Here is a 16,442-nt window from a genome sequence, read left to right as displayed (position 1 = left end):
CGGGTCTAGTCTTAGTCCTTTACCAGCCCCCGTCCTCGCTCCGGCTGCGCGGGGAAGGGGCTGCGATGCTGCTGCTCCTCGCTTTTCAGCGGCTCTGCTCGGTGCTGCTTCGCTTTCGGGGCCAGGACGGGGCGGTGGCACCCCAAGGCGGCACCCATGGGTGACCCAGCTGGGGCCGTCCAGCCCTGCTGGCTCCCTCCTGCCCCTCGCCACCAGCTCTGCTCCCTGCCCACCAGCCACCGACCGTTTCCAAAGCAAGCAGGGGAGAGGCGGGGGGCTGCCGGGAGCCGGGGGGCCGCCCGGGCGCCCGCCCCATCACTGTGCCTGCTGCGGGCCCGGGCGGTCGGGCGGGGTCCGTGCACCCCTTTCTCCCCAAGGCCTGGGCTGTAGAAAACGTCAGGTTTTTCCCCCCCCCCCGCCTCTTTCCACACATCGCGTCATTCTGTTCTGGTCTTTGAATCAAGCCATTTTATACAGCAATAAGTGAGATCAAGGCTTTACCTGCTGCTCCGCTCACCTGTGCCGCCAGCGCGGGAGGCGAGGTGCTGCCGCTGGCCCAGCGCAGGCAGGGAGCTGCTCCCCGCGGCCAAGGGCCCCGTCCCCCCGCGTCGGGGACAAGACCCCCGCGCCGGCTGGGGACAGCCCTGAGCTTGGCCGTCACCGGGAGCGCAGGGCCAGGGCCCGCAGGCAGCCACGGAGGTCGGGCACAGCCCTCCCCGGGGGCCACCGGTCCCCCCTCGCCCTCCCACACCAGCCCCGGCCTCTCCTGGGCGCGAGGAGCGGAGGATGCGGGAGAGATTTCTGGGGCGAGGGCCAGGGAAAAGGGAGCGCTGGGAAACTGGGGCACACGGGCCCTCGGAAACCCAGCGAGACCGGCAGCACCGCGGCCGTGCGCCGGAGCAGCAGCGCGTTAAATGATGGCAGGAGCGAAGACCCCGGCCGGGCTGGGGGCAGCGGGTAACCCCAACCACCCACCCCTGCCTCCGCTTGGCGCCCCGCCGCCCGGTCCCGGGGCTCACCCCCCGCCTGCCCGCACCCCGAGATCGGGCAGGGCTGCAGGCAGAGGCGCAGGGCGCTCTCCCTTTCGCCGTTTCATTTCGTTTCCCTGCTTGGGTTTGGCTGGCCGGGGCCAGCTCTCGCCGCCGCCGCTGCCGAACGCGCGCTGGGCTTACAGGGAGTTTCTTTTATCCCGTTTCCCTCCTGAGAGTAACCTGGTACCATCGCCTCCTTGCCCGAGGAGAGGGCAGGGGCCCGCCGCTGCCAGGACCCCGCGGTCCGGGGCATTTTTAAACATTTCTCTACACAAAATATTTCTACAAGCGGCCGCCTGCCTGGTAGCTCGCTCTTCCGGGCGGTTACTGTCCAAAGGAGGGAAGAATTAGGTTGGTTTGGTTTTTTTCTTTTTCCCCTTGCTGTGCTTTATTTCTTTGGAAATTGAAATGAAGGGGGTTATTTATTTCTTTTTAATTTATTTTGTCATATTTTTGTAAAACCTGCAGAAATGCAATAAAACTATATTTCAACAAGCCTGAGGCATGGGCTAAATTATTGCCCGCATCTGCTCAGGGGACAAATCCCGGGTCTGCCGTCCCCGGGGCAGGCGGCAGGGGACGATAGGGCCGCCGCCACCCCTCACCGCCCTCCGACGCAGCGCAAAGCTCCGAGGCGGCGACACCAGGACCAGCCCCACCGGCGCGGTTCGATGCCGAGCGCCCTCCGGCAGCCACGCCGCAGCTCTCGCGCAGGTAGAGGAAGAAAGAAGAAAGTTATAATCCTCTAAATTCTGCAAATTTATTATACACAGTATCAAACATGGAATAGTTTAAAAATAAATGCAAAAAATCCAACGGCCGTGACATTCGACTACCGGTGCATTTACAGTCACTCCACGAGGGCAGCCCTTCGCCAACATGCAGCTTTCGGGGAAACCCACCTTCCCCCAGCCCCACAGGACAATATTTTTGCAAAAAAAAAAAAAAAAAGGAAATTCAAGTTGCAAAGACAGGTTGGAAGTAACAGAGACTCACAAGCTCGACGCTGCATTGCAAAAACCAGCCCGGGGTCGCGGGTGCTGAACGGAGCGGAGGAGTTAAAAGCGGTTGCGGACGACGGAAAGCTCCGAGCCGCCCGCAGACGCCGAGCCGCGCTGCGCGGCTGGCCAAGGACGGGGCGTTTAACGGCGAATACCCAATAAAGCCCGATAACGGCACGCTGATGAATAAGAAATGAACGCGTTTGGAAATCAGCACGACTGTAGCCCAGGCGAGGCGGTGACTCAGCGCCGAGCGCCCCATCGGATTTCACACCGTTTCTGACAGCGATTCATCGCCCCGCCAGCCGCCGTCGCGGGACGAAGCGGCCAGCCAGCCCTGCTCTCCACCAGCTCGCCCCGCTGCCGCCACGCTCCCCAGCCCCTCGCCCTTGCCACGCTCGCACACGCATGCTGCTTATCAAAGCAGGGCAGAGTATTTCACCTGTTAGACCGTCCAGTACCGCGTCTCGCAAAAAACCTAAAAGCCCTGTGCGTGTTGAACAGCGACGTCCCAGGGATGAGGGCGCCGGGATTCACGGAAGAGCCAACAGGGACGAGCCGTCCTGGAGTGTCCGTTCACGGAGCTGGTAGCAACGAGGCAAAGTGAAACGTTACTGCTGGTTGCTAGCAAAGTGAAGTTTGCTTCGGTCACGAAGGCGAGGAAATTAAAAGCAAAGTTAGAGCAGGAAGAGCACAAATCACCATCCCCGTCGTGCAGAAGGCGGCTGCAGGGCAGCTTCGCTTTCCTACAGCGCTGGCGAGCCGAGGAGCGGGGCCGCCTCTCGCCTCCGAACGCTGCCGAGGCGTCGGTTGAGGACCTGTGGAAAACCTCGTCCGCAGCGTTCGCGGCGGCGATTGCTGGTCCACGGGCGCGCCCGCTCGCCCCATGCCACCCAACCGATGCAGGCGGCCGCTTCCCACGCGAAAAAACCCTCATTCGAGATGGGGTGAGGTTGTAACAGCGCTGCCCTCCGACCTCGCCAGCGGAGTACGCGCTTTGAGGTTTACATCAGCAAAACTTGGGATGCTACCGCAAAGGATAAAGCCACCCAGACTCCTCAAAAAGCATTAAGACCGCCAGTAAGACTTTTCATTCCTAGAACAACCCAGTTTTAAAATCACACACACAGGGAGCCTTAGTTCTTCATGTTTGGGGATGCACTAGGAAAGTTTTGCCTTTAAAAACAGAATCTCAGTGTTAGAGAGAATTTGAAAGCTGGCATTTCATTCCCTTGTTTCAGTTAAAGATGTCCTTCCTGCAGGCCAGGTTCAGCCTTTTCAATATCGAGAAGGCCTTTCCTTCCCAGTGGTTAAAAAAAGATGAGGTTCCAGAAGTCCTATCTCCTCCCTGACATTAAACTCTCAAGATGACACACGTCTTTGATATAAAATATAACCCAGCTGCCAGCGCACGCGTTGCAGGACGAGCTCTGCAAGCCGATGCTGTGACAGCAAGTCATTGAGCGTCGGCTGGACGCAACCACTAGACGCGTAAGCAAGCCGTCAGCTGGCACAGCCAGTCCACCTGGGTAGCCTGCTGACTCAGCCTTTTCGGGTGATAACTGGCGGCAAACGCCCCAGATCAGCTGTTAGCCCAGACCCCGGGGCTGCGCTCTCCGCTGTCAGGGCACAGACGTTGGGAACCGGCAGCGGAGAAACCCGAAAGCGCAGTCAGCACGGCGTGAAGGTCAGTCTGCGCTTACCCGAAGCCGTGATGCCATACCCCGCTCTGGGCACAGCGGCCAGCACATCCTCTGCGCGGCTCCCAAAAATACCCTCAGCTGCTCCCCGGTAAATGCAACCCTCTCTTCTTTAAAGAAAAGGATTTCCCACTCTGTTACACAGCAAAAAATGCGAGACAAAATCTGTCACGGAGAGAGCTCAGCCGGAACCGCTCTGGCCATGGACAGCGTGTCGCACAGTTCCTCGGCTGCCAGGCTGGTGTCTGGAATCCAGGAAAACAAATCAGTTTTCCTGTTATAGATAGGCAGGTCTTTTTAAAAATCTTAAAAACAAGAACTGAAGCTAGCGGTATACAAACAAGCCAGGAAACGGTAAGTGGTAACATAGCTGATAGCTAAAAATCCAAGACTCCTGCTTAGTCTTTGCCCTTAAGGCCAGTGTCAAGCTCACCAAAAAAGAAAGCTTTGACGTGACACCCGTTACGAGTACCTCGTACAGAGTGAAAATGTTAAGATTGATGTCCAGCACGCTCAAAATTTGCCTCGCAGGAAACAGCCCAACCACCGACCGCTGAACTGCTGCACAAGGCAGGCGCTGCAGAGGGATGGAAACCCATTTCCCAGCCGCTCCTCCTCCGAAGCCAGCTTCACGGCCTTCCCCGCACAGAGCCGTCGGCACAGCCCCGGACCCCTGCGCGCACGTGGCCTTCACCAACAGCTCGGCACGTTTACCAGCGCGACAGAAAACGGCCTTCGGGTTGAGCGTGGGCTTTGGATTCATCACAACCCGGCCCAGCAACCGGTTCCCAAGTCACCGGGACGCGCATTCAGGCCTCCAACCCCGTACGCTGCTGGGGCTTCACGTCCTGCCAAGGCTAAGAAAACAAGTCTTTTTTTTTTAAATCACATCTAACATATTGAAATGATTCTAAAAGCCTGTCCTCTTACAGTGAAACGCATCTAAATGCATCCTCTTAGTGAAAGGTATCTAAAAAACTTCTGCCCGCCTTAAATACTCCTGTGGCGAAGAGTTTAAACCCACGGCAGCCGCGGCCCGAGCCGAGCCGCGGGCTCGGGCAGACGCGGAGCCCGGCAGCTCCCTTCCTCCCCTCCCGGTCCCCATCTCCATCCTGCCGCTCGCTGCTCTTTGTAGCACAACGCCGGTTCAGGGCTTGTCAAAAAAAACTTGTGCGCGTGCTTGCAAACCCCACGAGCTTTGCTATCAGTCCTCCACAGCTTGGCAGCCTCCTACAAAAGCAAACCTTGCAGCCAAGTTCTGCTGCATTTTGCACTCGCCCGTGTTTATTGGCTGGAAGGGACCCCGGGAGGCCGCCTCCAGCCTCCTGCTGAAAGCACGGGCGATACCGAACACAGCGGGCTGCTCACGGCATCGTTCGTCGGGCTCTCGAAAAACCTTCAAGGACAGAAACGGGACGCACCTTGAAAGCTGAACGTGCCAGCGTTACCTGACCGACCGCACGCCGATGTCACCACCGCAAACTCCAGGAGTCGACCATCAACGCAAACCGACGCGGGTTTGCTGCTCACAGTTACCCGTGAACTCACAGCAGAGGACAGAACGCGTTAAAGTCTGTCCTTCCCACATCTCCCCATCTCTCGCTCGTCCGTGAGTTAGTATTTTTTGTTACCAGTTCTCCCCTAAAAAAAAGAAATGATCATACGCTCTCAAGAATTAACCTAAACAAAACCGTAGTTTCCCTGCGCGTCGGTCACTAGTGTATTTTTATGTTAGAAAAAGGCAGTGTCTAGCTTTTTAATATTCTAAACTGACCCAGCATACATCTAACTGCTCGCATCGGGCACGAGCTCCAGCGCCGCTGAATACGGGACAGACGCCTGCGAACAGGGCAGTCTGCAGAGAGGAGCGAGGCACGTTTCTGCTGCTTTGACTTGTGAGAACAGATGCACTATTCAACTAAAAAAACCCAAAATTCTGATCTCTGACAAGTATCTCAAGTTTTCATTAAAAAACCCAAACCTCTAGTATACATCGGTAAAGGAAACAATAAAAATACCCCTACGCAGACATATACAAAAAACCCCTGAGGGTCACTAAATCTCAGTCACTTCGTAGCAAGAGAGCTGGAAGTCAGAGGAGCTAGGTGTTATACAAACAGCGCGGTCAGCAAAACCCCAGCGTTTGCTTTTTTAAACATGTTTTTGTTGTTTTCAATGCACTAAGGCACCAGGAAGTCACAGTTAGGCAAATCAGATCTTCCACGCAACATTCAAGCCCCGTGCACTTACCATGCGTTAAACAGACGGGGATACGGGATCAGAGCGCGACAGCTTGAGGACAGCGTTCTCGAGCCACAGCGGCACGGAAAGGGAGCTGGAGAAGGAAGGCGGGAGGAAAGGAGCTTCGCTTCAGACGGGACGGGATGCAGAAAGACTCACGGTGGGGATCAGAAATCCGTGCTGCTCGTACGCAGCCACCAAGGCAAAAAAAAAACCCACCAAACCACAACCAATTTGACACTTAAGTCACGTCCCTTGGAAGACTTGTTCCTCCATCACTTCAGAACTACTTTAAAAAGGCAACTTTCTTTAACCTCCTAAAAATAGCTGAAATGTTTCCAAGGTTCTCATAACCAACAAGATCGTTTTTAAAAGACACGGAGGGAACAAAGACGGGGGTTTACAACAGGAAGGAACTGCCAACTCTCTTTAATAGTACATCACTCTGGCTAGCAGAGAAGTCAGCAAAGCTCAAACCTTGCCATATCCATCAAGAATTATACAGCATTTTACAACTTTAAAGCACTGTACAAACATTACTGCAAGGCTGCAGCTCTCAAGCTTTGCTAAACACACAAATTGGTCACACTTTACCACCAGCTGCACGTTCGTCTCCCCTTTTGGTATCTCGCAGCTCTTCAAAGGATTCTTCACTTTCAGCGTCAGACAATCCCCGCGAGGCCGGACGCTACCACGGCATCTTCAGTCAACGTCTTCCACTTTGCACAAAATCGCTTTTTGACAGCGTAACTCTTGCGATCGCCAGTAAATCACACGGAAACCCAAGTATGCTTTATCTTCACCAACACAGTTGGCATTTTCAACGACATTCCAGTAATTTGGAGGTTACTGCCATAGCAAAAAGGTAATGTTTTTTCGAGGCAGATACAAAGTTCTAAACTACTCAGTGTTAACTTAAATTCACTCGCTGCATCAGAAACTTGGTGCCTAACGTACATTTAAAAATGCAACTCGAGCTGTGCCCTGCTCTTCCTAAGGTTCTGCCTTCCAACTTACGGTCGTCAGCAACAGTTTATGTCCCTTCGTGTTCCCTTCGCCCCCAAACCTGAACACGGGGCGTCCCCCGGTCGGACAGGGACACCACGGAGAAGGGGACAGCAGAAACCCTCAAAGCTCGGGGCCGCTGCAGCCGCTCGGAACGAGGCTCATCCAGGATCTCTAGAAAAACGTTCGTGCGATTTCTTGAATTGGTGTTTAGGATTTGTGAACAAGGAAAAAACACAGCTATAAATGCGACAATTTAAACTAACACAGTGTGAAGTCAGCTTCTTACGTTAAAGCAGACAAGACATCATTACTAAGCTACACCTTTCCTGTCCCCTTCAGGTGACGGTGCTCATCTCCTTCCAGTCTCCGAACCTCTGCATCCACCTAGACGACTTACGGGTCTCCATTTTGGCTCCTACTGAAGAGTCAGTGAAGGGTTACAGGCAACAGGCACTGAAATGTCACAGTCCAAAAGAGATTGGTCTTCATCAGAGACCATGGAAGCTCACATTTTGATCAACTCCAAGTCCTGGATTCCATTCCGGACATGCCGATATCGCAGGAAAATACAACGTACCATTATTCAGAGCCGGCAGTCGAGGCAGAGAACTAGATCTAGCTGCCGAGGCGCTCCCAGGCTTATCCAGCCAAGCGCTGCCTGCAGGGTGCCTACTCAACTCCATTCCCTCAGCTGGTGCTTAAATACACTGTTGATCAAATACTCGGAATAGGATAAGAGTATCCTTTTATTCCAACGGAGAAGTCGCACATACCAGTCCGTTCGAGACCAAGAGACGGTTAGAATTTAAGAGCAACAAAAGCAACACACCTTTCACTTGAATTCTCCAGGACCACTGATGCATGAGATAACGTACGCTGCCAAACGACCGTGGCCCTTACGGACCAGACCAAAAGAACACAACTGATATATCAAGTTGACAACGAGTTTGCTAAGATCGACATAACCCTAAACGACACCCATGATTTTTTTCTAGTGCAGTGCCAGTTTCAGAACATTTGTGAAAAATAGCGAGGCCCCGCACTTACGGCTGGACTGGGCGCATCCAAAGAAGAGTTAACCACTTGCAACATGTCAACGGGCAGATGAATCGGGAAGCCTATGGCGCTGAAGGGTTCTGCAACAACCCACGTCTCCCACCCAGGCTCCCGTAGCTGGATCTGGTTGATTAGGTAACAGATTCAACAAAACCTTTGAAAGTGACAGTGTGTATTTTTAGAAAGGAGGAACTAAGGTTATACTACATCATGTACTGAATTGTTCCACCACTGCTCCGTAAGTTTTACGGCATAAATAAAAAATGGAGAGAGAAAAAAAAAATAAATACATTGGCTCCTATGAAGTCAGAAGTGGTTTGGGCTGCATAGTGGAGGGGTGAGAGATGGGGGCAAGGGGCAAAATTTACACACTTTGAGACAAAACAGGAAGCGCCTGCAAAGTAGTAGAGGAGAAAGCCAAGAGTTTAAGTGTCCTCGTTCATATCCTGGCTGTCTGTCCGAGCGATTTTCCGTGGTGGCGCCGAATTCTCACCTTCTATTTCCACTTGCTCCTGATCTCTCTTCTTTGCTGCATTCTGTTGGGACAGAGAAAGCCACAGTGAAACTCTCCAAAGCCTTAGATTGTGCCGGGAGCTAGTGTCGGTAGAACAAATTCTTGTTTGTAAAGGTTTTCGGGTGGAATATAGTGCTGCGATGACCTAACTGCCACACTGGAACAAGCACAAAGAGGATTTTGCCCAAAGCCAAAAGGTGCTCCCTTCTAGATTGTTCTTCAAATTTGAGGGTGGGACTAAAACACCAATCATTGATCTCGGCACCCTTTATTTATAGATCGCAAAGACTGCATAAACATGAGTAAGATCCCCTTTCCCACTGCTCTGAGTCAGTCCCTGAACTTATCAAAATCGCCCAAAGCCTCCTGTCACACACAACTCCTTTCTTTTCAGCTTCAAGGTTCCTTCTAATTTTGCCTCTTTCCACGTTCTTCCGCAACCTCTGCTCTGCCCGTGATTACACTCGCTGCTTTGACGTCTCACTCTTAAGTCATCGCCTTGTTCAGAGTACTCCCAACCCAGGTAGCCCAGCTTCCTAGTCTCAGACGCTAGCTAGAGCATACCAGGTTGTGTGTTCCTCCTACGAGAGCTCAGATTTGGTACCCGAGGTACTTACACAGCCTCATTAGTGCATTCACGTCCTGCACAATCTCATCCGTCTTCTCCTAACGGTGCCGGGAGGTAAGAGCAGCTTTACCCTAGCTGTAAAGTAGACGCTGAGGCACAGGGAGACCAATTTGCCAAGGGCACAAAGGAAAACCGCACTAAGCAGGACATGTAACTGCAGCCTCCCAAGTTCTAGACTAAACTCTGAGTTAATGTCCCTTAAATTGAAAGGGAAGAAAAAGTTGTTTGTTTTTTCTTTTTTTAAAAGTAGTGTTGTGCAGAGACAGAGCCTCCTTACACTATCTTTTGCTGAAGTGCAGTTCACATTTCCTTTGAATTAATCTTCCATATTTGGATTGTGATCAATATTCAGCTCAATTAGCCCAAGTCAGCAAACGAAGGCAAAACGTTGATATTAAGAAAACACAACCATACCTTTTTGTCCCACTGCTGATGTAAATAACGCAAAAGTATATTTGTCTTTTCTGTTACTATGACTGCCAAGAAAAAGAGAGAGAAACATACTGAGGTCATTTTAAAGACGACTTGGAAAGCGGTGCAGTCATCACCACATTACTTCACATACTAAGCACGGTCCTTTTTAATAAAAGGACAGTTCAAGAATATCACTCGATCTGAAGTTTAAAATAAGGGGCATTATGTATATGCCAGATTTTTAACATTAGAACAGAATAAAGTTACTGAAAAACGCAAACTTTAGTGGAGCAGACTTACTTTGTTCGGATGGATATTCTCTCGTGGGAAGGTATACCGATGGTCTTCTATTCTGTAGAAGAATTACAACAGTTACAGAACAGAGACAGTAAAAAGGTGATTTTTAACCCAACCACAGCTAAACCAACCAAAAGGCCCTCATTAAGACAGGCTACAAATGCGCTGTGATATTCTGCCCTGTTACGGGACACTGTGCAGCTACAGCTTTTTAAAACACACATATAAAGAAGAAGGTCCATTTTTCATGTGTTTTTCAGTGCATAAGACTACTGCTAAAGAACAGATATATAAAGAAAGCAGCACAGATGTGGTTTGGCTGGTGTGATGACACATTCCTCACCAAAGCAGGCAGGAAGTTTTCCTTGCCAATCTCAACTCCTGAACTGCGATCATACATGTTTTTTAAGAAACAAAATACTCCTGTCAAGTTTATTTCACTCTAGCATCCTTTGAGCAGCGCAAAACCTTCCCCAAAGCACCGGGACGTGGCAATACTTACTGATGCTTTACATACAGAATCCGCGTGGAATCTGCTGAAGTTGCTTTTGTTGTAGACCGGTAATCCTTTCAAAAAATCTGCCTAAAAAGACACAGAATACAAACAAAGAAATAGGTGAGGAATGGAAGAGTGATATTCTGGTTGCTCTTTGCTTTGTGCTGATCCTTGAAGGAGTCGCTCAGGTCATTAAGACAAACAACTGCAGGAATTGAAGGGTGCTGCCAGGTCCCAGTGAGCGAGATGGTTCTTGGATACCGAACCCCACCCAAAACTGTTTTTGGAAAGTAAGCCAACCCCCAGCTTCTGCATGTGGCTCGTTATATCCCCAAAGTTCAGTCATTCAACTGGAAAGCTGGTAACCTTCTGGCATACAGGTGATTACAAAGAGGTGTGTGTCCAGCTGGGTGAGCTCTGACACAAGGAAGATTTGCACCATACAAACCCCACTGACGCAGCAGACCAGAACTCACAGTGACTTACCAGCACACACAACAACATCACCCGAGAAACTGCCACAGCTACGCTGATGTCCGAGTCCTTGAAAATTACACCATATCAAACCAGTTGCTCTTTCACTTTCCCAGTTAACATTCCTTGCCACAGACCAAGGCTGCTTCCACAGAGCAACGAAAGCCTACACGGCCTCAAAAGCCCAACCCTTATCGCGCGCTTATCAGCCTGGCCCAACTTTTTCTTTTTTTTTGAAGGATCACATCCCTACGCACGTCAAGGCTATTGGTACATCAAAAAAAAAAAAAAATCCCAAGTTTTGATGGAAGCGGTTAGATCACCACTCACAACAAAACTTTGATCACGCAGGCCAGCAAAGCTATTTGCTAAACAGCCACAGGAACCCTGCAGAGCCCTCCCAGTTTAATTAAGCCGTAGCAGCATGAAACAGGAATTTCCTTCTCCAAAGTGAAAAAGGAGGGCGGGAGGAGAACATGACAGGCTCGGGAGAAAACCAAGCTTAAAAGTGTGTTGGAGCCTCTCTGCTCACAGCAGAGATGAAGGAAGATGCCCAGCAATGTCTTTAAAGTAAAGAGAAAATGGGTCATAAATGTAAGATGTACCTGTGCGATAAGCAGAGATGAGCGAGGCCCCGAGACGGTCCCTTCTGCATCCTTAGACCAGCTACCTGTATCGCAGTGATACGTGCTTAAAGATTCAAAGCCTGTTACACCGAACACTAAAGGATTCTACTCTGGGACATACATCACCTTTATAAGCAATTTTAAAAGGACACTAAAGTAGGAGATGAGAAGTCATTTAATTTCCGTGTTAGAAGCAACAAATAAATGGACACTACTGCTACAAAACTGCTGGGTCGGAAGCCATTGTTTTCATTTAAATAGAAGCCATTATTTTTATTAACGCTACATCTTTAATTCAAAACAAAGAGCTATAATTAGCCAAACCAGAAAATATTATTCATACTTCTGTTCTTAAAAAGAACTCTACTGACATTCTAGTTTCCACGTTCGACCCTTCCCGGATGCCTGCTTTTAGAAATAATCTTGTTAAAATACCAGACTTGGGGTTCAAACAGCAAATTTCAAATTTCTCTTGCCCGTCTTAACCCCCACAAAACCAACGCTATTTCCCTGTGCCTTCACCGCCTTCGGTCGCGAGTTCTCCAGGACAGAGTCCATCGCTCGCTCGCCTGCGTAACGTCCGTACCGCGGCTGAGCTCAGGAGTTAAGGCAGGATCTTCCGGCTCTGCTGTAACAGAAGCCCTCGGTTTCGGACCACGTTGTGCTCTCAGCTCGCCGCGTCCCACGCCTGCCCCGATGGATTTCCCCGTTCATCTGTTCTCACCGACTTCCACAGTCGGCACCGATTAGCGAACACGTACGCTACCCGAGGACTCCCAGGCTGAAAAGGACGGGGAACCCTTTAACGACTTCTGAAGGCGCAGCCAGACACAGTTTTCTCCACGTAGCCCAGATTTAAGAATTACTAATTACATTACTCTGTTCGAAAAGATTGAGGATCTTTAAAAATATCCCCTTACATTTCAAAGCATCTCACCTTCCCATTGCATTAAATTTGCAGGCTTTTTATGACAAAGTAACCTGCTCCGCTACACCAGCCTAGCCCAGAGAGACAGACACGTCCTTGATTTCTTTTATTGCAGCAAAAGCCTGACAACTACTTGGTTTTATTACAACTTATAAGAATGGAAAATAACTGCTCTTATCTAGGAGCACACAACTGCCCGTACCTCTTCAATAAGCTACAGCTCACCCCAAGGTCCTCACGTTAGACTGTTCCCTGCTTTCCAGCTGGGAATTTGGTCTGGCAGAGCCCACGTTTCCCTGGAAAGAGGCCGGGCGAGCGGGATCACAGCTCTCACCAGGGATTCCGCAGTCTTTTAAAGGACTTTTACAGCAGAGTGAGTTATGTCCAGTGAGTTGCAAAAATACTGTTAAAATTATCAATCAAAATGCAATTTAAATGGTGAATGTGGGGTTTTTGCCCCCCCACCCCGATATAAACAACTGAAGCAGGATATAAAGCAGCTAAGCGCAGTCTCGCAAGCAGGAAGGTCGCGACGCTCCGGCAACACCTGGAGACCTCAGCTCTAACAGCCACGAGCGTCCCTGGCTCTCGGCCACCACCTTGCCTTTTCTCAGGCCAGCAGTCGCTCGGGTGGACCAGCTCCAGCCCCGCCAGCAGTGCCCCCTGCTCAGCCAGAACTTAGCTCGAGCAGGACAGGGACGCTAAAACGACGAGAGACGACCATTTCTCCAACCTAGGCTCCAGCCAGCACGTTAAGCACTCATCACCAGTTCAACTGAAAAGTCTGCTTCCCAGCGACACGGACTATCCCTCCAATAATGATAATCCTGCTGGATACGTGCACATTTCAGCAGCTATCTGCTGATACAATCTCAGAGATCGCCAGAAAGGCCCCCTTGGGAGAATTGCCTGGAGTCATATTCCTGGATATTCAGAATTAGACAATACTCCAAGTGCAATGATCCTTATCTGCTCCAAGGGCACCAGATAAATAAGCCCCAGTAGGTCACTGCCATGTTTACGCACCTATCGCACAAAGCACACCGAGTCATACCTCCCGTATAATGTCACAGGAGGAAACGTTCCCCCTGCCTGCCTTCTGCCACTCTTTAACCAAGGAAAGCGCGCCCCGGCCAAGCCAGCGCAGCTGGCGGAGCGTCCTGTGTGGAAGTGAAAAACCAGCACCCAAACCGAGCAGATGCCTCATTTCCTTTGGGGAAAGGCAAACTCAGAAAACCAACAAAACAAGTGCGATTAAGCAACCTCAGAAGACAACACTGGTTCCGTCTGTTTCGGAAGTGAGGTAGAGATAAGATGCGTCTACTTTTCTGTGTCAACTGTGCTCAGCTTCCTAGGAAGATGATAGTCCTCATCTAAAAGCAGAAAGGTAAAAATATATATATATAGGTGTGCCCCATTCTCAGCTTTTGAAAGGAACTGCAGTAACAACGCTCAACAACCCAAGGCCCAGCACGCAGATGCTGAAAGCAGGGCTCTGTCCCAGCATGATGCATGCACACATGGACGTGGGTTAGAGGAAAATGGCTAACACAGGCTTGGGAACGGCCACCTAAGCTCTCAGCCGCGGTACGCCTGTGCACGGAGCCCACAGGGGCACCACTGTTTTCCCCTTAGTTACAGAGCTTGCAGAGGGGCAGAAGGAAAACCCTCTTTCTCCAAAAATTACTACGTCGCTACAAAGGGAGGGAGACTGGAAGCCTCTTGGCTCTGACAGCCTCCACCAAACGCTAGGTGCCAGACCGAGTCCCTGTTGCTGCTTAGGGGCACAGAAAGGACTGAAGACCCCCCAGCCCCCTCAGTGCACCCCCCCAGCCCCGGGGACGGGGGAGCACCCTGCAGATGCCCCAGTTTCCCCCTTCTGCCCCCCCCCCCCCCCCCAGCCTGGGGGGTGGAGGAATCGTCCCACACCCTGGCACTGCCCCAGCTGCTGTCAGCCCCCCGTCCCTGAAAGGGGGAAACGCCACAGCCTGGGGGAGCCCTCGCCCTCCATTGAGCCGTGGTGGGGACAGCCGGTACCCTGAAGCACCGCAGCCCCCCCAGACGCTAACAGAGGGGGGACCCCCCCCCCCCGGCCCGGGGTGCCCCAGCCCGCTCATCCCCCCACCGCAAGAGAAGGGGTGCGCCCCGAGCTCGGGTGTCCCTCCCCTCCTCAGCCCCCCGCCCCTGGGCGTGGGCAGCCCCGCCATCTTGGGGTGCTACAGCCCTCCACCCCTCGGGGTGCGGGACACCCCCGGCCCCCCGCACCGCCCAGCCCTCGGCTGGGTCCCCCGCAGCCCCACCGCCCTCCCGCCTCCGCCGAGGCCCCGGGCGGGGACACCGGAGGGTGCGGGCCCTGCAGGGCCGGAGGCGGCCGCGGGCCCCCCCCCCCCGCCCCGTTTCCCCGGGTTGGGTGGGGCAGCGGGGCGCGGCCGGCGGGGCGGCAGCGGCGGCGGCGGGGCCCCGGGGGCCGCGTTCCCCTCACAGCACCGGGCCGGGGGCGCCGCCATTTCGGGCGGGGGGCGCGAGGCACCTACCATCTTCGCCGCCGCCAGCCGTGAGGAGCCGCCCCTCCCCCGCCGCCGCCGCGCCTCAGCCCGCCCACTACCGCCGCTGCCCGCCCCGCCCGCTCCTATTGGCCCGCGCCGCCCCACTCTCGCCTCCTATTGGGCTTCGCGCCCGTCACTCACCGCGGCGCTGAGGAGCGTAGGGTTAGGTTGAGGAAGGAAATGCCCGCTCGGAAGGCCCGGGGGGGTGTGGCGTGCGGGGCGGGAGGACCCGGATGTAGCGCCGGCCGCGGGGCACGCCGGGAGGTGTAGTCCGCGCCGCGGCTCCCCCGGCCCTCCTCCGCCGTTAGTTACGCGGCAGCTCATTAGCAGCGCTGGGAGAAGAGCGGCCAGGAGAAGGCACCGCCTCCCCTCCACCCTGTCCCCAGCCCAGGACCGGGACCCCGACCCTGGAGCGCCGCAGGGGGACGGCGGGGCGGAGGCGGCAGCGGCCCGGCCGCTGTAAGCCCCAAATTCCCTCCACCCTCGGCCCCGATCCCTTCCGAAGGCTCCTTGGCAGCCGCCACCCCGCCAGCTTCCCTCCTTCCCTAATTAACAATTAGTGCGGGAAGCTCCAGGCAAGTCACACGGATTTAATTACAGCTCTTGTTTTCACAAGTTTATCTCGGGCTCACACGTACGAAGTGGCAATAATTTTACAATTTAAAAAGCCCTCGGAGGCCACCCTCAAGCCAGCGCGGTTCCTCACGCGCTCCCGACACGAGGGACAGTCGCTCGCTGCGGCTCCTCACGCTCTCCCTCATCGCAGACGCTCAGGCCGGGTCCCTCCAAAGCGGCGGCGGCTCCAGGGCTCGATTCTGGCTCGCCCCAGGCCAAACCGACCCCGCGGGCAGAGCCCTCAGTGGCTCAGGGACTTCCTGCCCTTCAGCATGCGCCGCAGGATCACCTCGATGCCGGCCGGTGTGCTGATGCGCTTGATCCAGCCGTGCGTCCGTTTGCGCTTGCGGTTGTTGGGCTGATACTCGTTCCCACGCGCTTTCGTGCGGATCTGCTGGTGGTTCCAAGAAGAAACCGGGCCGGGGCCGACGCCTGCGGGCTTCAAGGAGAGATGGCTTCTGAGGGGCAGCTCCAGGGAACTTGAGAGGACCGAGGCTGTTCGGAGCTGGAAAGGGCAGGCTGCAGCTTGCTGCAGGAGAAAAAATCTTTGGGAAAAGGGAAATAAAACGGAGAAGTGAGGAGAGAGAGCCTGGCGCTGGCAGGAAAATAAAGGGCAGGGAGGGAGGGGGCCGGCCCTGCCGCCTCCCCCGCCCGGCGCAGGAGTAGCCCCGCACCCGCCCGCCCTCAGCCCGCTCCGGGGAGGCGGCGGCCGCCGTTACCTGCCGCCAACGGCCGGCGGCCAGAGGCGGCCCAGCCCCGCCATCGCCCTCCGCCCCTCCTGACAACACCGTCCTCCCAACAACGCCGCCTCCTATTGGCTCCCTCCGCCCGGCCAATCACGGCCGGCGGGAGAACGCGCATGCGCGC

At 53.7% G+C, this 16,442-nt stretch overlaps 2 protein-coding genes across 5 annotated transcripts; both read right to left on the bottom strand.

The window, feature by feature from the left end:
* Positions 1-5: 5 nt before the first annotated feature.
* On the bottom strand, positions 6-15,442 carry DDA1 (DET1 and DDB1 associated 1). Of its 4 annotated transcripts, none has more exons than XR_014230262.1 (6): positions 15,102-15,442; positions 10,393-10,473; positions 9,894-9,945; positions 9,594-9,655; positions 5,983-8,573; positions 6-5,373 (listed from the first exon to the last, which is right to left on the bottom strand). XR_014230262.1 is itself a non-coding variant. In XM_082330943.1 (5 exons), the coding sequence occupies exons 1-5, from the start codon at positions 15,282-15,284 to the stop codon at positions 8,463-8,465; spliced, it is 489 nt and encodes a 162-aa protein (XP_082187069.1). In that variant the 5' UTR covers positions 15,285-15,442; the 3' UTR covers positions 6-8,462. The 4 variants fall into 4 exon arrangements, 2 of the variants coding, with proteins under 2 accessions (XP_082187069.1, XP_082187070.1); XR_014230263.1 differs by having other exon boundaries at positions 6-5,128; XM_082330943.1 differs by having other exon boundaries at positions 6-8,573.
* Positions 15,443-15,535: 93 nt separating this feature from the next.
* MRPL34 (mitochondrial ribosomal protein L34) lies at positions 15,536-16,378 on the bottom strand. Its single transcript, XM_082330945.1, has 2 exons — positions 16,295-16,378; positions 15,536-16,120 (listed from the first exon to the last, which is right to left on the bottom strand). Exons 1-2 carry the CDS (start codon positions 16,336-16,338, stop codon positions 15,817-15,819), a joined length of 348 nt encoding a protein of 115 aa, XP_082187071.1. The 5' UTR covers positions 16,339-16,378; the 3' UTR covers positions 15,536-15,816.
* Between the last annotated feature and the right edge of the window lie 64 nt (positions 16,379-16,442).

The sequence above is a fragment of the Platalea leucorodia genome (genome assembly GCF_965183815.1).
Source record: "Platalea leucorodia genome assembly, chromosome: 21".
Taxonomy (NCBI): domain Eukaryota; kingdom Metazoa; phylum Chordata; class Aves; order Pelecaniformes; family Threskiornithidae; genus Platalea; species Platalea leucorodia.
Note: the sequence above shows the minus strand (reverse complement) of the source record. Positions and strands in the feature narration are given on the sequence as shown.